Below are 21,336 nucleotides of genomic sequence, written 5' to 3' on the forward strand. Positions count from 1 at the left end.
AACACATTAATATTTCCTTTATTTTTATTGGTTGTAAACCTAATTAACATTTACAACAAAACAAATAAATATATTTTAAACAACTTTCAAATAGCAACACTTATTTTAACTATGACTAGTAATCAGATTCTTGATAATTTTGTTCTTTCTTTGCATAATGCACCGGAGCATTTGGTTGACCACCCGGCTTCTTTTCGACTATTGCCTGAAAATGTTAAATTAATTGTTCTATTAACTAAGTAATAAAACTTAATTAAATGTTTCCTCCTGATAAGCGTTTTCAAATGTTAAAAACGTGATTAAATCAATTAACAACAAATATGTGGGACATAGAAAAAACATATTTCTAGCAAAATCTTATAACACCAAGTATTAAAATGTTAATATAATTGATTGTAGAAATTAACCAAAGAAATACCTGAAAACCGTTTTTGGGATCTGCTGTGTATTTCACTACTCTGATAGAACCATCAGGTTCAACAAGAGAGTATTCACCACGAACAACATCACCGTCACGGGTTTCCACGTGATCTTGCTGGTTTCCGTGATGTGGGTCCTGGACTCCATATGAGAAGTGATAGTCTGGTTTAGCCTACGATTCAAAAAATAGGGGTTTCAACGTCACATGCTTACATAAAGAGTTAGTATGAAAATGACCATTACAGATAAAAATTAAACAGTATCTTGAACGTATCCAGGAAAGTAGATCTTAAAAATTTATTATAAACTTTAACATAAACAAGTGTTGTTATGATGATAATTGGAGATTTTTTTGTACCTTATAATCCACTGTTTTCAAACGGTCATACTTTGCCGTTTCTGGATTTATCATGCCTGTATTGTGGTCGTAGCCATATTGGGCGTGCTGCTGTGCAGGGATTCCCTTGGCGGGAGACACCTGAACTTCCACGATCTTTCCGCTGACTGGACCGCTGAAACGGTTATATGAATAACCACCCGGAGCCTGGACTGTTAATGCGCCTGATGTTACGGCTAATAACAACAATGTCTGAAAACATTTACCTATTAATAACCATGTTGTTTATTGATCATAATAATTGAATTAAATCTCTCATAACACTCTTTAAGTTGTTGGGAAAAAATAATTATATTGGATTGAAAATAGACTTATATACCTTTTTATTACACTTTTTGCTATAGGTATTCCGAGTGTTGCTAAGAAAAATACATAAGGAGAGCCTACGAGAGCTCTGTGGCAAATAAAATTTAAACACGACGTTCACATATTTATTTATATGTTCCTATCATATTCAAATTTTTCTTCTACGCAATGAAGTATGAAAATGACTTCAAGCTCAAAGTTGGGATAGTTACTTCTCATTTACTGCAATCTTATTTTAAATTATTCCATTTGTATTAGGTCTTATTCACATTACACACCGCATCGTTCGAAAAGAACATTTTGCCTTTTATTTTTTTTAGCGCTAACGGCTAAACTCCAAACACAGAGTCTTATTTACTAGACAACAGCGAGAGAAAAAATATCAACTGCCGAGAAAGATCGACCTTCACGGTCAACGATCGTGATAACCCAAAAGCACTGACAATGAAATTTTGAAACTGTTAGAGACGTTGTTTACTTTTATAAACTTAGAAAAAAAATGTAATTAATATAAAATGTAACCAAAAAAAGCAACATAGCAATAGAATTTTTTATTATTTAATTTAATATTTTACTATGAAATATTCAAATACATTTCATTACATAGACAAATCGTTAACAGTTTACTTTACCTTAAAAACGGTCGCCATTTTAGTAGTTTAATCAATATTATACTATAAACTTCACAACGGACCCCGCGGGACTGATGACTGAACAACTGTTATTGAGGTTTTATACCAGCCTATGCGTATTACCGAAATTACGGGCAATAGTGGATTTACTGAATTGCAGCAGACTATGAATCAATAAGTCGATATTCCTGTACCTACTGCGTATTTACGAAATATTGCGAACAGAAAGATATTAAAAAGCTTAAAATTTTGAACGTTTCGCTTATTCATTCATATTATACCACATCTCATCGAAAAATATGATTTAATGTGGTTAACAGTAACTCGTTTCCTTATTTTCTAAATAAAAATGTTCCTCAATTCATCAATTCCTCAAATATTAAAGAAATTCAGTTAAACAATTTAACCAATTAATCCATTTTAATGCAGAAATAAATATGTGTATAATGTTAATTTTTTACAACATTTCATATGTTGGTACTTCAAGTGGGATCGGGAAATAGCTAATATGTATTAATATTTATATTGTTAATTGTATTCTTTATTTTCTGCTCCATTTTTTCCTTATTTCAGTTTATTAGAAGAAAATATTTTTTATTAATGTAAGTTAGAAGACGCAGGCAATACATATATCATTAAGAGACGTTGAATTTATTTTTTCAAAAAAGAAATCACCGCGTTTAAACTGCTATATCTTCGTCCTTAGCTGTATCTCTCTGCTTTAGTAACGAACAATTTATATCGAGGTGTACATATCCTCGAGTAAAACATTAAAACTATACTAACTCAATCTTTTGTTCTTTAGCTCCATGATTACCATATTTGTTATTACAATGTGAAATTGACCAAACTCAAGAATTTCAGAATCCACATATCCTAGTAACCTAAAAATTAAAATGCAATATAAGTACCTAAGTTTCTAATCTGCTTCCACAATGACATTGATTTATTATAGGAACATAAATATATTATCGAATATTTTAATTCTCCTAGTACCCCAAGAACTCTTCAATAATGACCTTTAAATTCCAGTAGACAATTTCAGTACAACATATTCCATGTCTAAATTAAAAATACTCACTAGACAGATTGCTGTTCTATAGGTTACCTTCTACGTTCAAAGTCCACATTATGCCTTTGATTGAAGAACACTATTTTCAAAGCCCTATATGAAACTAGCGACATGACAAAACTGATCCCGTTAGGTCAAGAAGTTTTGGACTTGAGTCTTTCACTGCAGCCCAGATGTTAGTTCAAACTCAGGGTCAACTATTTGTATATTTGTAACAACTATTTATATATTAATCAACCTCTATCTAATTCACTAAAGAGAGCGTGCGATTGTTATTAATTATTCTGACGTTAAACAATGGATTCAGCGCAGTCTACAGACTACCGCAACAGTGTCATGTCCTAAATGCGAGCCGGTGCAAGACACAAAATAAGACTCCACATATTTAAATTCTCATCTCGACTACACATATTTTTTTAAGAAAATTATCGTGACAAAGAAAATAAATATACTTGATGTCACAAAATGTAGAAAGAAAACGTATAGTCGAATCCTAAGCACACAACTCCTTTAAAACATTTTTAGGATACTTAATAATCCTAACACATCAGAAATTATTCAGAAGAAATTTGTTACAGGTCCTAAACTTGCTAAATAATGTATTTCATCGTTATCATGGAGTGAACCTGTACACTCAATGATAATGAATAAAGTCGCTTCCAATTTTTCGACCACAGCTCTGATTTTGTTCCATAGGAATCGCTGGTCACTCATTTTCCTGTCTGTCGGATGGACAGACGAGGAAGATAGAAAGTTGTCCAAGACTCATGAACTGTCTTCCGTCTGAAGCACAACATGAACTGTTTATGATTTAGGGCAGCTGTAAGTTTTTTTTTTTTTTGAAGGAAATGTTTTTTTGCCCCTTTGTTGGGCTTAATTTGTTTTCATTGAGTAGCAGAAAGTGCAGAAGAAACATAATTTATAGTAAGTCATCCTGTTCCAAGGGAACGGTAGGAATTATAAGTCGAAGTACTCGTTCATTTGGAAATTGTTCACTTCGCGATAGCTTATAAATATACTATTTTTGGGATCTTCTTCATATTTCCTACGTTCCTTTAACAAACTTTGACAAACAAAACCGTTACCGTCTAACAATATTTGGCATACCTAAGTCTAAATTTTAGTATGAGAAGTAACGAGAAAGAATTTATTTATTTTTATTAATAGCTATACTTTATGTTTGATAATCAATATAATGAAAAAATTCGAACAATAGCGCATTATAAGAGCCTAAAAAGCTTTTTGGGCATACATGTTACATGATATAGTAGAAAAACACAAACATAGCAGATAGTATGCATGTATATGCATATAAAATACACTTAATACTAGAAATATTTTTGACATTTATGGATTTTAGTTTTTAAAAACCTAAATATCTAATTTATGGGACACACAAAACGATTAACAATTTAATTGATAAATAATTACTCTAATCTCTCTCCTTCTTATTATAGGTATATGTATTAAAGATTAAGTAAATTAATTCAATTTTCAATTAGCAATATAACGGTTATACCTATTAACAAATTTTAGGCAACCTTTGTGCTAGTATGAACCTATGAAAAATATATATAATACGTAATCAACAAAAGTTAAAAATAGTCGAAGAAATTCTTACCAAACCAAAATTTAAAAGATTACCATAATTCTAAAAATAATCAAAAGTAATAAATATTCACTTTCCCATTCGCAAATGATTAAAAATTTATATTTATTATTATTAATAATACATTCCAAATAAGGACATCTGGCATATTGATATAAAATTGCGGAAGTGTCAGCCTTGAATTGTCATAATTATCAAGTAGACAAGTGCTATTGTAATATTATCACAACTAATCTTACACGCAATCATTACATTTTTAACATAATATACTGTAATAGACAAAGAAAAATTTATGTTTTTAACATGTTCTTAAAGGAATAATTAAATTTTAATCATTTCACAGTATTATATTAACTATTTGCTAAAACTGGAATCTATCTATAGGACCAATCAGTGCTTTGTTACAACTTAACTAACGGTGAAATTGTTATTTGTTGTGATTGCTTACAAATTAATATATTACATTAGTTACATAGTGTAACCGTGAAATCATATTATGAAATCGATTAACAATCTACAATTTTATTATAACCTCACTAGCAAAATTAATGTCACGGACTTTACAATATCCCCGCGTCATATACAATAACATTAAGTTTCCCTCCAAGTGAGTGATTTAATTATATGCAAAAAATGAAAAAGAAAATGTTGAGTCTCTCTCCGCGTTCCCAAGCATTTAAGAGGGAACATGAAAACGAAGATCAAAACTTCAAGAGAGCTAAATCTGAAAATGACCATTCCTTAGAAACTAAAGCATTTATAAAGGCGTGTGCTCTAGTTACTCAAAATGCTCACGAAGATCTTCCTAATCGTTTTCAAATAGTGCAATTACCCATTTGTATAAAAAATTGTAAACATAATGGTTCTAAAACACAGGTAAGGTAATAGAGTTACTGTTATTTTCTTTACATAATTAAATGACTCCCTTTTGATGCTACTGTACTTTTTAATTTCATTTACAGAAATTCATAACAATTTTAGATTAAACCATAACACATTCTTCATAAAAATAATTAATTTTATAGATACTGCAAATCGCACCACATGCTGAAGAAATATTTATGGTAGAATTCAGATCACACAAGTGGTATGAAGCTCTTGAAATATGCTTTTTAAGCATTTCAGAAACTAGTTACCTTTCAGAGAATGTACTTAAAAATATCATAGAAATTATGATGGTAAATATATTATTTAAATGCAATTGTACTTCCAACTTAGTTGGTGTACCCGTAACTTTCTATAGATATGTATCCTTTTTTCAGAATGCCCATGAAGACCATTCATCAAACTATGAAATTATGCATCTTGTTGGCAAATGTCAGCAAGTTTTGTCTATGAATATACGAATACATCCTCCATGTTCTTTCGAACCAATTAGAAAATGTTATCTTAATTTTCTAACAACACCTATGGACTTAAGACAAAACACACAAACGAATAGAAATAATTTTGGTAGCAAAGATGGAATTTTTCAATATTGCATTAATAGACTAGAAAGTGAACTTCATGTGGATAGCAAGAATGAACCTTTATTTGATAAAGAAAAGTATATTCCGGTGGAAATTAAGCAAACTATGCAAGGTGTTCATTGGGAAAAATCAAGATTGGAAACCTTTGAGATGCTAAAGAGAACAGATAGGATAGACAGACTAATGGCAGTTATGGATAGTTTGACTGAATTAATAGGATTTGATTTAGCATTTTATCATTCAAGGTTATATTACTTAAAACAAATTTTATAAAATTTAGGAACATTAGACATTGCACCATGAGCCAGTATAAATTTTCATATATACATGAGAAATATATCAAAGATTTGATAAAGTAGTTGATATCTTCCTAAAAGTTAACATGACCCAAACACAATTTTCTAAATTTTTTTATCAGCACACCAAATTTGCTTAGGTGTTTTCCCTAATGATGTATTAATAATAGTCCTGTTATCTTTGCAGACTACTAAAACGTGAAGTATCAATGAGACGTCAAAAGATATTGATTACAAAAATATTGAATTTAGATGATTTAAAAAATGATGAAATGAATGAACCATGTAAGCAGATAATAAGGATCTATATTTATTTCATACATCTTAGTTACCCTGAAAAATATGTCAAAATAATGAATGTAAGTTACTTTTGTGTGTTTCTTTTAAATGATTGGTAAGAAGGAACTGTATTGAAAATTAACTGTCATGCCTTTCAAACTTATATTTCAGTTTTGGATCAATGCGCTTGTGGAGACCTTGTACTCAAGTGAAAAACAGATGTTTGATTTTCATAACATTGGAAGGAAATGCAGAAACTTTGCACTGACTTTCCATAGAATTATGAGTGGTAATAGTCATGAATAATACAATTTTTACTTCACACTTCTTCTAATTACAAATAATTGCATGTTTATATAAATAATTTTATTTTAATGATATTAAACAGGATAATATGTTATTACTTACTTAAAAGGACTGTTATTTTTATAAATTTCTGTATTTTTTTCACATTATTTTCAAATTTACAAACCCTTTTTATGCTATCATTTAAATTTTCAGAATTACCTCCAGCATCTATTGTCAAAATATTAGAAACATTGACTCCAACACGTATGAGATACTTTATAGGGATGTTACATTGTGAAGTGTTATTGTCAGTGACTATTAAAAGTAGTATTATCAGGACCCTTATAAATTTTGTAAAGGAATCACAATGGAATCATTTTCCCGAATCACAGAATTCCATAATACCAGAAGGAGTGGAAAATGCTAAACAGCTGACTGCTGATAATATATTGAGACACTTGATAAAGATATCCAAAAATGAAAATAAATCTTGTGACAATAACAATGTAAGGTATCCAAAGTTTAAACATGTTAATAAAACATTTGTCACTGATCAGATTTTTGTAACACGGGTTCTGTACATAACAGTTCAAGCATATTTAGATGCCTACCATCTTTGCAAGATGGAGAAAACTCTAAAGAGACTTACCAATAAATCGCTTCAGGACAACTCTAAGGTGGGTGTAAAGTATTTTGAGAGTGTTAATTCCTTTGTGACACAGGCATCGGTAAAAATATACAGATCGATATATAGCGATTTAAAAGAATTCATACAGGATATTAAAAAGCAAAAGGAAATACCAAAGATTTTAGATATATTTATGAATATTATTGACCTTAAGGAATTATAATAATATGTTCTCAGTCTTCATGATAGTGCATAAAATTTTATATTATTCATATACATCAAAATAATGATAAAATCATTTCAGTAATTTTGTGAAAGGTCACTAGGTATATTTTTAATATTATACATTGTCTTAAAAAGATCCTAACTAATAACAGCCGATATTATTAAATGTATGAAAATAAAAATGTATAAAATGCTTATAATGTTACAAAGCAACCAATAAATCAATAAAAAAGGGACAAGTGTAATATCTACAAGTTACTGGTTTAAATTATTTTTTTGTCAATGAATTTTGATGCTAATAAAGTTACAAATATTGAAAAAAATAAGATTATAAGCTAATACCATACATTTCCATACAATCGGAATTTATTTTTAATCAAAACCATAACATACCAGTATGTGCTTTGAATGAAAATGGGAAGAGAATATTTTTTTATATGTTTTTGTAAATATATTGTTATATACTTCAGGAGTGATTATTTACTATGTAATAATTGAATAAATAATTACATATGCTTTTTTAAATAAAATTTTAAGATTATTATGTTGGTTTTTATTAATTAGCTAAGTAATGAAATAACAAGAATCTTTTTTATAATCAATAATTTTGAATGGTAAAAGGTCAACACAGTTTTACTACCTATGACTAGTAATCAATATACTGTAACAACATAAAGTAAATTTAAGAAAAAATATATAGGCAACCTCATTATTAGTGTTCTGCAAAAGAAAAAAATGTTAAGACTGTCAAAGTATCTTGGAATTAAAATGGAAATATTTCTGTCAAAGATTTATTTTTAATTATATTTATTTATTAATTATTATAAAAAACTATTTTCCTAATGATTTCTTAATTCAGCCTAGTACTTTGGCATATAATGTCCTCTTGCTTTTTTAGAACGCTTAGCCTTTTCTATATCTACATTAGGGTACTCTGCCTTCAATGCATCCATATCCATGTCAGGGAAACGTTTTAAAAGATGTTGGACGTGATTAAAATCTCTATTACGGGCTTTACGCTCCTCATTATGTTGTTTTTCTTTGTACAATCTATAAAACTTCTTAACTGCAACACTATTGATATAACCATGATCTAAATATGTCTTGATCCAACGAGTATTCATAAACTTTGGTAGGAAATACTCCTTTTGAGAATAATTCTCTGGCAAACCAAAAAGATTTACAACCTCTTCCACCGGACGTTCTCCAGTTTCCCCTGTTTCTAGTTGATAATAAGCAACATTTCTTTCTCTGACTACTGTCTCTATATGTTTCATTGATTCCTCAACTTTATCAATTCTCTCTGGATTTGGAAATAATTTAACTTGATCATTACACTCGTGTTCCATGGTATACAGCATATTACGTTCTTTCAACAACACATACCACAGTTTATGCAAATCTGTATTAGATTTTATTCTCAATTCGTCTAATTTCCATGATCTTCCCACCTTTATATTATTTTCATTCCAGTTCTTTTTCTCATCAAAAAATTCCATTAGATCTTGATTTTTTGTTGTAGTATGAAAACCTTTAACACCAGCAACTCCATACCCACTGCGGGATGGATTAATCTGAAGGCTCAATGTACGAGTTTGTCGCAAAAGATTGCGAAATAGACTCATGGTGTTCTACTTCCAATAATTTTATTCTATGTATAAGCTTAAGAATTAAGGTTATAATGATTTAAGAAGAATACATCGCTTGTACGTCAATAAGCATATATGTTTTAGAAAATGACATATGTCATTTTAAACTTGACTTGACAATTCCTTTTTCAGCTATGACTGAAATACGTCATGTATTTCTGTATTGCAAATTGTAAAAAAAAATTTTTTTATGAATCCCTAACAAAATTAAAAACAAATTGTTTATAGGTAAATTTTAACAGTTTAATTGTTTTAAGATATTCATATTAAAAGAATTAAATTCAAAAAGTCTCCTTTTATAAATTAAGGATATGTATATCCGTTTATCGATTTAAATGTATACCTAACGGTTAACAATATAAAATATTGGACAGTGTCTTAGCAATAACTAATGTATAAATTAAATTAACTAAAATGTATGAGAATTTAAAAGAATTAAATTCATGAATAATCAAATATAAATAAAAAAGATACTTAGACTCCGGTATTGTAAAACGAATTAAACTTAAGTATTAAACATTTTCATATTGGCATTTGCACTAATAAATTGGTTTATACTGCTGCTTCAGGAAATTGACAAATAGTTATTTAAAAATATATATAAAACATAACGAAAATAAATTATTTTATTAACATTAAACAAAAGTCGGTGTTTCCTAATTTTTAAAATTAATACATTCTTTTTTTAAAACGTCTTTTTATGCAGTAAAAAACCAATGAAGAAATAATCGGTACTGAATAACGTCTGAGGTACGTATATTTTAATTATTTAATTACTATATATGACAAATTAATCTTTTATAACAACATAAATTATTGTTGAAAATACTACTGATCAAGGTAAGAAAATAAGTGACAAAAGTGTTTATGTTTTATGGTATAATGAATGAGATCGACTAAGTATATGGCTACACGGACATCACTTCAATACAGTGTTTATGGTGCGTTACTATGAGTGCTAGTGACAAAATCTGTAAACGACTCGGTAGACAGAAAAACAGTGTCATAGACATATAGTAAATGTTTTGTTATATTATTATGAGTTTTTTATCATGACGGTAAAAAGAATTGAAGTGCTTATTTAATATAAGAAGACGATGAAGTTTACAATTATGTGGACCTAAGTTTTATGTTGTGTTTAGATTTTTCAAACCTTTCCAAGCTTTGGATGTCATCCAGAGGATTTTTTAATAAGGTAATTTAATAACTTTACTTATTTGTATTAAAAATATGCATTTCATCATTTAAATGCTGAATGAATTTATTAAATTGTAACTTCCAAATATAACTACGAAAAGTTTCCACTAAACTTTTTTTTTGTTATTGTTTTGTAATCATATGGAAAATGAAACCCAGTTGATTTGACTTTTTGCCTATCGGTCCTTTGTGGATAAATTATTAAATATTGTGTTTCTTCTATTATTCATTTCATACTTGTATCAAAGAATCTTGCAAGGGGTATTATTACTGATATTTTAGTTTTATAAGTAGGCTTTCATGTTGTCTAGGGCCAGTTAAATATTCTAACCTTTGATGTGAAATTTTTGTATCTAATATTCTTAGAAATTTATAGTTGCTATTAAGTTTTTGAACATATCTATTTAAGTTTTATTTCATATATCCAGCATCTGTAGGTTTTTAGTAGTTATATTGTCTAAAAAAAAATTGTGTTAAAATATTTCAACTGCAAGGTAGTTTTTCCTAACATGTTTTATTGTTTTCTATCAGCATGAGCCTTTCATCACAGTTCCCTAGAAACAATGAAAAATAACTTATGTCGGATATCAAGATCTCTTACTTTAAGAAAAAAAAACATTTAGTGTAACTTTTCACACATCAAAAAGGTTCTATTTTACTAATGCAAATTATTTGTCATTAAATATTATTAATGGATAACTGGACTTCAGAACATTATTAAAAGTGTGATATATTACATAGTACACTATTATTTCCTACAGGAAACTTACACCTTTTTGTAGTATGACAATATTTTGTAGTCAAAAAAAATATCCAATAATTTTTATGAACTATCAATTATATTATAATGAATTTAATTACATAGAGAAAACAGTGCTGGAAGGGTTCTTTTCCTATATTTGAATCATTCTTGACTCTTGAATTAGCTTCAGAAAATTAACCGCCATATATGTTTACCCATGATTTCTATACATTGGAAAGCTAGCCAATAGTTTCTTCACTATATTATAGTTGAAGTATTAGCAGTATTTTGCTAGAACTTATTGTTTTTTATCATTGTAATTAAAAGGTTAGAGTTCGGTTTGTAAATATATACAAATGTTGTAATAGTGCTAAGTTTTTTAAATCTAATCGGCGAGTTGTAAAAAAATATTGAAACTCATTTATAACGTTGGAGATCACTCGATAATATCTTAATACGGTTACTGAGTTATTTAAATACTATCAATAATTAACAGTTCATTGCCATATGTTAAATTTGTAAAGTTATACAAATAATTTAAAAATTTTGAAAATTTCATTTTTCACTTTCGTTTACCCATGTTATACTGTGACAAGGTTTTATCTTTTAGTACATGTGAGTATACATAAGTAAAAAAAAAATATATATGTATATACTAATTATTCAATAATATTCCATGACTGGTTTAACTAATTCTAAATATATCCTACTTGGTGATGACATATTTTATTATCTATCAAACTCTCATATCATGAATATGGTAATGAAAAATGTTAAATTTATTACTTGAATACATAATTTACGACTGCTATAAACGTTTCGGTCATAGCACATCCGATTACTGCCAAGAGGGGGTGGCTATATGAATTACGAAATGCTGATTGGGTTTGACTTGGGGCTTTGTTTCCTCAGACGTATTATCCCCTATACTTGTCATTCAAACTGGATTCAATGCTATGGAACTCCGCTAACTGTACGAACTTCTCAAATACTATTGATTACTTGAACCAGGGTTGGTTAAATAACGACTATAGATAATATTTCCGCATTTTCGTTAACGTATTTTCGGTGTAATTAATATAAATAATTGTACATCAGTGATGAGATTCCCTTTTTTGAAATTCGGTTGCAAAATGGAAATCTGTTCAAACCTCTCTCGCTAACTTTAGACACAAAATAGATTTAATTCTTATACAATTAAATAGTAAGACTAAATAAAGTAATAAAAATATTGTCGCTCACATTACGCAGACTCATTTTGAGTAGCTTTAAACCAAATTACAATGTTTTTAACTATCGAAGATTCATCTATATATTCTTACAAAATTAATGGTTGAAATAAAAATCGACCCTTTATGTACGAATATGTTAAAAATGAATACGTTAAAATCTATCCATGTTAGGATTGACTATGCAAACCATACCTCAGCATGATAAAAGTGGATATTTTGAGTACTTTTAACAGAACACTAGCTTCTGCGTCGCAAACGTCGCATGCGCTCCGTCTCCCACACGCGAGTGATAACGCTTAAGTCGGGATTGCGATAAAAAGTATTCCTTATTACATTAGCTACGTGCCAATAAAAGTCCAATAAAAATCTGTCCAGAAATTTCAGAGATTAGCCGGAACAAACATAGATACAGACGGACGGACAGGCAGACAAATTAAAAAAATATATATTTTGGTGTATGTACCGTATATACATTTATTTATATGCATGTACAATATTATTTATATGTATTGATTTGTTACATTTTTCGAAACAAACAAGAAATTAAGAAACTGATTCATAAGAGTAATTGAAAAAAAAACATCTTATTTTTATAATAAAAAAAAAAAATCCATTAATTAGAATTTGTTAATTTTTCTTGTTATCTATTCAATAGAAGTTGATTTGTATGCTAACATACATAGTAAATGTGATAAGGCCAGAACCATTTATTTAAACATATTCTGTGAATACTGAATTCCATTTTTTTAGAAGGTCGAAGATCAAAGCTATCGAACCGAATAAATAGGATATTCCTACGTATTTTTCTGAGGGGCTACTCTTTTAAGTGTGATATTTCTTTATAGTAATCTTTCATTACATTGTTTCTGTAGGTGTAATTTACTCAAATTCATTAATAAATTGAAAATATATTTAATAAAAAAAATACTTAGAATGTCTTTGCTCTTAAATACGAAAGTTTCAAATTTACATTTCCATGAAGTTTGTAGACGTTTTTAGTTGTCAAAATTATCTACGGATTACTTTAAAAATATGTTTTTTTTTTAAATTAATGCTTTAATTATATTCTAATGATGTTCAAAAGGAAAGCGCAAGAAAAAAACAAAAAATGTTTGATTTAGACGAAGATGTTTGCTCATCTTATTATGAAAATAATGTTGTTCACGTACATACATCTCCTATTTAGTATTTTATGTGGGCTTCTTGAATTCCGTACATATTTATAACATGACAATATTTTAACCAACAGAAGGATCCCAGTGATACTCCATATACGACAACAATGACGTAATTAAACTTCCCTGTTTTGGTTCGAGCTCGTTCAAGTGGCTGTATAAAATATTCCAAGTGCTACTTATAATTTTAGCTGCGCTAATTTTGATAATTGTTCGGCGTGCACTTCATTGTTGTTTTAATTGTTGACGGGGCCTTTTATTCCGGTGAGGTCACACGTTATCTAAAACTGCTGTCGGCCGCATACACTCTACAATGGACTCGTTTGTATCCGCGCCGTGTAATATTGTACGTAATTTAAATCGACCATGCTGTCGAGTGCTGGCTTTATTTTCATCTAACCGTGGCATTGTTTCCTTGATTAGATCGGGGAAGCTTTGTTTCATACGTAGTGTTTAGTTTACTCCTCACTAGTTACAAGCGCGACAGTTCAATTTCAGATAGTTTTTTGTTGCATCTATCAGATAGTTTATGATGGCAGGCTTGTTGTATAAAGCCCCCTTAGTTTTATATTTAAACATAGGTAAACAAAAGAACCTGGGGAAAAACAAGTGGTGGCGGTTATGGGAGAATTCCGTAACAAAACAAATTAAAGCTGTGGCTAAAATCATGGCTTATTTTAAGAAAATATTTGCTAGCTAGTGAAGGCACTAGAAATTGGTTCCAGAAATTTTTAATACGTTGAAGTCAAACTGTACTAAGAACAATTAATTTTTAATTAAGAAGATTGGTGTTCCCATATATATCGTTTTCACCAACTACAGAATAGTATATTTATAATAGTATTCAAGATGTTATTGTGTGAGGTAATTACAATTTTACATTTTTGCATTTATTTTTGATACAAGACGATACTTTTTTACCAATTTCGTGATTCCAGGTCAACGGGAAGTTCCATATACTTGCTGATTTCCTTGCGGCTGCAATGTGTGAAATAACCGAAGCACAAGCAGTCTCATCCTTATAGTTTTCGTTAACGTTGAATTTTGATTTTCTCTCATCTCACAATGGTAGAAGTCGTGTGATATTTAATTACAAACAGATATGGATAGAAGTTTTCCCATAAAAAAAACCTGAAAAATTAAATTTATAATGTTTTTTTAAAACCTTCCAATGAAGCAGGGATAAAAATTTATTCTGCAATAATGTAATAAAAGATTTTAGATGATAAATATACCGAATAAGCGTGCCTTTAGGGAAGATCGCCAACAATACTCTGATGGCTTATGTTTGCGATGATTGTCCCTCCCAGCCAATAGGCTCTATTATCATGGACGAGATGCTGTGCGCTGAATTGGCTAAATGTTTTGTGCCTCTGAAAAGATTCGAGATGACGGGGAAATTGTTAAGAAAATTAATCACTTCCACTCGAATAAGTAAGGTCTGTTATTTCTTAAAGCTTTGTAATATTTCTTAGGACTATGCTCCCTTTTCCATTTATTTGTGCAATTTTATTCATAGTCCTGTTTTAAGTATTATAATTTTAATGATTCCGTATCTTCTGTGCAAGGCACTGGGTCAGAGTTGGTTGACACAATTATTTCATAATATCACATTTAATTGACAAATGTAACAAACACTGTTCAGAAAGAATATTATTTACTTAATTACGAGCCCGAGTAAAAGCCTTAAAGTAATTTGTTTATGGTAAATATTAACTATTATTTTTACAAAATTAAATAAAATTATTACGTTTTTGGTATTTTGCGGTTTTAAGTTTCATGATAAATATATTTCGCTCGTTACTAGCGCCCAAATAGAGACAGTGTACAATTTAAGAGATTGTTTATTTGTTTGAGCATGCAGATGTTCCAATTTGTCTTAAGCCCGGTTTGAACGATTCCGATGCAGATTCTTTTAATTATTCGACTTAGTCATCCGGCAACACATTCACGTTGGTTTATATTCTTCGTAGTACTTTTTCATAAAACAATTCGATTCAAAAGAAGATTCGAGTGTCCTCAAAACATATTACTGGGATAGTGTTTACTATCTTCGGCTTCATTACCACTTACCTGGTGAAATAATAATCTGTTTCTTTTTTATTATAATGTTTATTTAAAAGTTTATCGAATCCAAAATTATTAATAAAAAACGTCAACGGATGTCAGTTTTAACTGTATACAACAAATAGGTATATTCCTTTTGAAAACCTAGATCACTCTATTTTCAGCAGGCATACAACAGGAAATATAATTTGCCAGACAAAACTGTTTGTGTAATGAAGTATTAGCAGATATTGCTTTTATCAAACTGAAATTCGTGATTTATTACGCGCTGGTATAGGGCTATGTACACATGTCGCCCGTGTCGATCAATCACACGCGGATGGACGAATGACAGGCCATTAGCCGGCGCCTCGTTGGGGCTCAGGTGCCGAGAGTCTGTTCCGAGCTTACATATTTCCAAAAGGTCCTGTCCTTATCATTCAATAAATAGACGTGCCACTGATTCCATTGTTCAAATGGAATTACCGTACCGTATTTATGTTGAACTCTCTGAGATAGCTTATTCATCACACTACAAAATCGAAAAAAAAAAACAAAAAAAACGACAAAATAATTAAGGAAAAAAAAATCAACCACCAGAATAAAAGAAGTCTTATCTCATAAAGGTAATTTTTTCCAGATTAACTTTTCGATATGAGAGATAAAACATAGTTAAAGGTAGTTCGTCGTAGAATCTTTCGTAACTAATATTTTTAAAGACAGCAATTTCAAGAAAATTTTTTCAAGAAAATTGTTGCCTTTTTTCTATTGGTTCGAGCGGCTATCAAACTCTGAAAGAAGTATTCAAATCCCACCCGTTGTGTCAACCAAGTTGAACCATTCGAAGGGTCATTGATGATCGTTAAATATATTTTCTTCACTATTCAATATTTTCCAACTTTGTTGTAACTGCAGAATTAAATATGATACGTAGATGAACGAAACAACAGGTTAATCTGAATAAGGGTTTTTTTTATGTACATGCAATAAATATAAGAAAATATATGCAACTTATTGCTGCTAATGCTGTACTAATTGCTGCTACACTAATACTGTAGTCTGTTAATAAATTCTAAGCAATTAATCTTCTATAGCAATTAATGAAGCAAATAATTCACTATTACACATTATATTATAAGCTTACTGAAATCAATGTATACTAATATTATAGCACGGTAGCTGTCTTATAAACTATTTGTTTATTTAGTTAAACTAGAAAATTATCTGTTATAAGATTAATTAACATAAAAAACCCTTATTGAGATTTACTTGTTCTTTCGTTCATCTACGTATCATATTTAATTCGGCAGTTACAACGAAGTTGGAAAATTTTTAATAGTGAAGAAAATATATTTAACGATCATCAATGTCCCTTCGAATGGTTCAACTTGGTTGAAATACACAAATAATTCTAAAAGCGTATGAGGACTTAAACACAAAACAAATCAATGGTCGCCAAAGACACGTGGTATCCGGACATGACTCGCCTCCATTAATAACAAGAAAATATACATGTGAATGAAAGCGAACGTTTGCCGAGTTGGTATAGCTTCGACGCTAATGCATCCCAACTACCTACATACTAAAACAAATATTATTCTCATTTCTTGGCGACTTTTTTTTAATAAAACCTTGTGAATGGAAAATGTAAATCAAATAGGTTTCATATTTATACATATATTCTTTTATTTATTTTAACTCATTTTTTTGCTTTTCATGTAATACGTTGGTTTAGATCATGAAAACTTCATCAATATCGTAATAAAGATAAATCGTTTATAGAATATATTGCTATTGATAGTAATATGTGAGAGATTTAACCCCGTTTCTTGCATGGTGAGAGTCATTTACCTTTCACGTATAGGCCATTAGTAGTAAGATAGGCCTGGTATTGTAGAGGCGTCTACGTTCGAGATAGAGTGAAAAGGTTATATACGCCCCAAGTGCTGTTTCCCCTTACTCGCTGAATCGTAAGTATTACTTATTTAGATACATAAATTATTACGTAAAATGAAACGCTTCTTCTTTTTGTTTCAGGTACTAAAGCTTCTTATTAAATCTATGGAATAAATCTGAAGATTTTTCGAGATAGCTTGCGTTTTAATATTATTAGCAGTAAGACCAAATTTAAATTCTTTATTTCAACTTTTATATATTGTCAACATAGAAGTTGGTACATATATAATTTTGAATGATAGATAAATCAATCCAACAAACTTAAAAAATGTATGGATAATATCTTTGGATGTTTTATATAACTCGGTTCCTTCAGTCTGATTGGAACTGAAACCGCAAACGGTCTAATTTCTTCCAACCTCCTAATAAAAAAGGAGTAAATTCTAATATCACCTGATATTAAAATTTCCAAGAAAAGGAAGTCTATATACAATACTTAAAATATATATTTATACTGAACAAAAGTTATCTACTGTGATATATCTTCGTAAAAACTGGGAAAAGATGTTCCGTTTATTATTTTTCAGTTCAAACATTTCAATCAACAAATTCCTTTAAAGCAAAACATCAAATATTTCAATCAAACCAATTAAACCGCAAACCTACAACCGGCAAAGGCGCAACCGATCAACTTTTCGACGTAAAGTTTTACGGTTGGACCACATTTCGATATTAAACTTAGGATGTATAGCAAGAACGTGAATAGGACGGGGTTGGGGGTTGAAGGTATTGTTCGTGACGTCGGAAACTGAGAACCTTTGTTCCAGCTAGAGGGTGTTACTTTATCTCGTCACACGTGTTTTGCGATGACGTCACGACACATGAACCAAAGACCAACATGAAGTAATAGCTGGCGAAGAGACGTTAGTAAGGCTTTTAAGAAACCTTAATAATTTATAAATACTTTCCAGAAATACTTATGAATCATTTACTGTATATGTTAATTACGTTGTGATTTAACTACATTGTCGATTTCCGTTAACGTAACAATGAATCAGATGCCTGGGTTTGTTCTTCTTAAATTCAATGTCGTCTCATTTTCGCTTTTTAATGTACCTAATACAATATTTGTATTAATGTCATATATGTATATTTAAGAATATTCGTTTGCGTTATTATTCTAGTCTTATTAATCTAGAAATAAAACATATTTTTAATAATTTCATAGGAAGTATGATAAAATTGTTTAACTCGATAAAAAATATTTCCCACAATGGTCGTATCGCTGGAAAACTATTTGGCGTTGTTAAGTCGGGCTTAATATAATTGACAGGAAAACTGTCAAATACTCTAACCCCAAATGTCAAATTTGATTAGAAGCTTCGGCAGTTTAAAAGCAATTTCAACATTTTGTGCAGCATAGCCTACGTGGATTAAAATGTTGAGACAATTTTTGTAGTGAACTATAAAGAAAATAATTAAATGTTTATAATTAAGAAAAGCACATTACATTTAAAGTATCAAACAAAATAAATGGTCAAACATAAAATACCGCTTAACGATATTTGAAAATACATGTAATAAAAAAAGATTTACCAATAGAAGCTACCTTTCTAATCTTCCTCCATTATGTGTTTCCGATCGTAATGATTATGGGAAACACTTAAATCAGAATATGTAGATTACGAAAGTATGAAATTGCTTTTTTTTTGTACAGGCGATTGCTGTTAGCTCTGGATCTTTTATAGCGTCATTGGTAGAATGGAGGGGTGGTTTAACAATACCTTGCGAGTATGACAAATGTGAACTGGGAATAATATATTCAGCCTAAATGGGATAATTACTTAAAACAATACGCTAAAGTGATTATGTTTATAGTTAATTAAAATAATATTCGATTGCTATTTCAAAAATAGTAAAGTTGTGTTCTGTCAAAGTTCTATTGTGTACGTTAATCAGACAATGTCCAGATGAAAGATGAAAGGAATTGAGTTTTTGAGGTCCTTTGTTTTCTTATAATATAAATTACAAAATACTTATAATAAAATTGTATCTTAACTGTGAGTAAAAACAACACCTGAAACAAATTTGTGGAATTTATTATTCCTTTAAGGTGTTGTTTTAATTAAATCATTGATGTGTATTAGTTAATATGAAATTTCGCAATCGTCTAGAAATTTCTCTTGTGATAATTATAAATGGAAAATATTAAAACGTGGACGAATGAGAAATTGATGAACTTATATATATTATAATGAAGTTAAATATATTATAATGAAGTTATATATATTAGGAAGCAGGTAAAGTCCCGGTAATCTATTAGTACTTGGCTTAAACTCTGATATTCTATTAATCAAAATTTCATGTATAAATTGTTGTTCAACATTTCTTTCTTTTGTTAATTAGGAGTAAGACAGCTGTCTGTCATTGTCAGAAAAAAGGATTTTGGAAAAATAAAAGAGACTTTACAAAAAAGGTAATTTTTTTTACAACTGGTACTTATATAACAATTCGGTGCTGTAGTTTTGCGGTTAGTGTTGGACATATCACAGTCGCAAGAGGAAATCAGTGCAAACTAGTGTTTGTTATCAAACCGTACTTATAGCTGAGTGGTTTACCTATTCGGACCAAAAAACACTATGTGTACAGTTTCTCTACATTTTTTTCCCATATATATTCTCGTGTTCTCTCGATTTGTTGTTGTCTATTAAACATTTTTTTTTCATATCATTGAAATAAAAATATTAGGATAATTTTTGTTATATTAGCTGTATATAAAAGTTATGTTTCTATTAAAAATGATGAAAAAAGGTCTTTATGTGCAAAACTTTGATAATCAATATTTTTTCTGGGATTGTTGGTACAAACATAGACCGTTCTTTGTGTTGCCAGTAATCGTCATACTCTTCAGATCTATGTCAATTATGTAGGTATGATAGGGGGTTGTTGTTTAGTGAAAGTAACTATAGGAATGTTTTTCTTTTGATATTTTATTATTGCCGTATATATCTCAGTTGGAATTACTGTCAAAAACGTATTATAATATTTTGAAATGAGAGACAAAAGTAACAGATTTTATTTTTCTATCCAAATATTATGTTATATAAAGAGATATAACGTGTCCTAGATAGTGCTTTTTTATTAAAAAAAAAATTCATTTCATTACTAATGGAGTGACACGTAATAAGTAAGTAAGTCATACGTAACTAATTTAAACATTTTTACCTACCATATTTTTTTTTCGCAAAATATTTATTACGACATTGATTTCTAGCTTTATATATAGCAAGTACTAAATTATATTTCACGAAAGAATAAGATTTTGTTGTATTTCATTAAATATAAAGGGATAAAGAACCTTTTTTAGATTTCCATTGCCGACGGCAAAATTAAGGATATAAAAACAGTATTCGTTACGACATTCAAAGTCTAATATAATGAGGTAATAATACACGTTTTGCGCTCTTCCGAATAATAATAAAAAATGTTCTACATTATACGATATTTCATATATATAATTTTTGACGCTTTGAAAATGTCTCTAAATAATATTCTTAGAATCGTACATATTATACGAGTCTATACTACAGCTTCCTTATCGAATCCACGTATATTTTATCCTATTTTCACTGTGTATTTAAAATATAACATTTCTTTTCATTATTAAAAGCCGATACATGATTTTTTTTTGTATTTGAATTTAAAACATCATGGCCTAGAGCAGTGTCGGCAGAAATATTATTTAATTTTACATTTAATCACATATTTATAATTTATG

At 29.4% G+C, this 21,336-nt stretch overlaps 4 protein-coding genes across 5 annotated transcripts in view; 2 read left to right on the plus strand and 2 right to left on the minus strand.

Annotated features, from left to right (window-relative positions):
- Positions 1-10: 10 nt before the first annotated feature.
- On the minus strand, positions 11-3,010 carry LOC116765513 (cuticle protein 8-like). Of its 2 annotated transcripts, none has more exons than XM_061521966.1 (4): positions 2,864-3,010; positions 779-932; positions 419-592; positions 11-205 (listed from the first exon to the last, which is right to left on the minus strand). In XM_061521966.1, the coding sequence occupies exons 1-4, from the start codon at positions 2,938-2,940 to the stop codon at positions 116-118; spliced, it is 495 nt and encodes a 164-aa protein (XP_061377950.1). In that variant the 5' UTR covers positions 2,941-3,010; the 3' UTR covers positions 11-115. The 2 variants fall into 2 exon arrangements, with proteins under 2 accessions (XP_061377950.1, XP_032510874.1); XM_032654983.2 differs by lacking the exon at positions 2,864-3,010 and adding an exon at positions 1,756-1,996 and having other exon boundaries at positions 779-1,009.
- Positions 3,011-4,639: 1,629 nt separating this feature from the next.
- Positions 4,640-8,162, plus strand: LOC116765505 (uncharacterized). Its single transcript, XM_032654965.2, has 6 exons — positions 4,640-5,312; positions 5,462-5,614; positions 5,699-6,150; positions 6,389-6,560; positions 6,652-6,769; positions 6,982-8,162. Exons 1-6 carry the CDS (start codon positions 5,061-5,063, stop codon positions 7,617-7,619), a joined length of 1,785 nt encoding a protein of 594 aa, XP_032510856.2. The 5' UTR covers positions 4,640-5,060; the 3' UTR covers positions 7,620-8,162.
- Positions 8,163-8,398: 236 nt separating this feature from the next.
- Positions 8,399-9,355, minus strand: LOC116765509 (large ribosomal subunit protein uL29m). The gene has a single exon (XM_032654977.2). It carries the CDS (start codon positions 9,244-9,246, stop codon positions 8,482-8,484), a length of 765 nt encoding a protein of 254 aa, XP_032510868.2. The 5' UTR covers positions 9,247-9,355; the 3' UTR covers positions 8,399-8,481.
- Positions 9,356-10,206: 851 nt separating this feature from the next.
- LOC116765503 (bifunctional heparan sulfate N-deacetylase/N-sulfotransferase) overlaps positions 10,207-21,336 on the plus strand; it is an 80,506-nt gene continuing 69,376 nt past the window's right edge. The window contains exon 1 of the mRNA XM_032654961.2: positions 10,207-10,465. The gene's annotated coding sequence lies outside the window, so the exon portion shown is untranslated. The remainder of the gene's footprint in view (positions 10,466-21,336) is intronic.

This window comes from Danaus plexippus, chromosome 11 (assembly GCF_018135715.1).
Source record: "Danaus plexippus chromosome 11, MEX_DaPlex, whole genome shotgun sequence".
Taxonomy (NCBI): Eukaryota; Metazoa; Arthropoda; class Insecta; order Lepidoptera; family Nymphalidae; genus Danaus; species Danaus plexippus.

Coding starts and splice junctions, on each gene's coding strand:
- LOC116765513 (XM_032654983.2), bottom strand. Junction 593..778: donor TGAAAACAGTGGATTATAAG/GTACAAAAAAAT, acceptor TTTGAATCGTAG/GCTAAACCAGACTATCACTT. Junction 206..418: donor ATCCCAAAAACGGTTTTCAG/GTATTTCTTTGG, acceptor TAACATTTTCAG/GCAATAGTCGAAAAGAAGCC.
- LOC116765505 (XM_032654965.2), top strand. CDS start 5,061: ATGCAAAAAATGAAAAAGAAAATGTTGAGTCTCTCTCCGCGTTCCCAA. Junction 5,313..5,461: donor ATAATGGTTCTAAAACACAG/GTAAGGTAATAG, acceptor TTAATTTTATAG/ATACTGCAAATCGCACCACA. Junction 5,615..5,698: donor ATATCATAGAAATTATGATG/GTAAATATATTA, acceptor TCCTTTTTTCAG/AATGCCCATGAAGACCATTC.
- LOC116765509 (XM_032654977.2), bottom strand. CDS start 9,246: ATGAGTCTATTTCGCAATCTTTTGCGACAAACTCGTACATTGAGCCTT.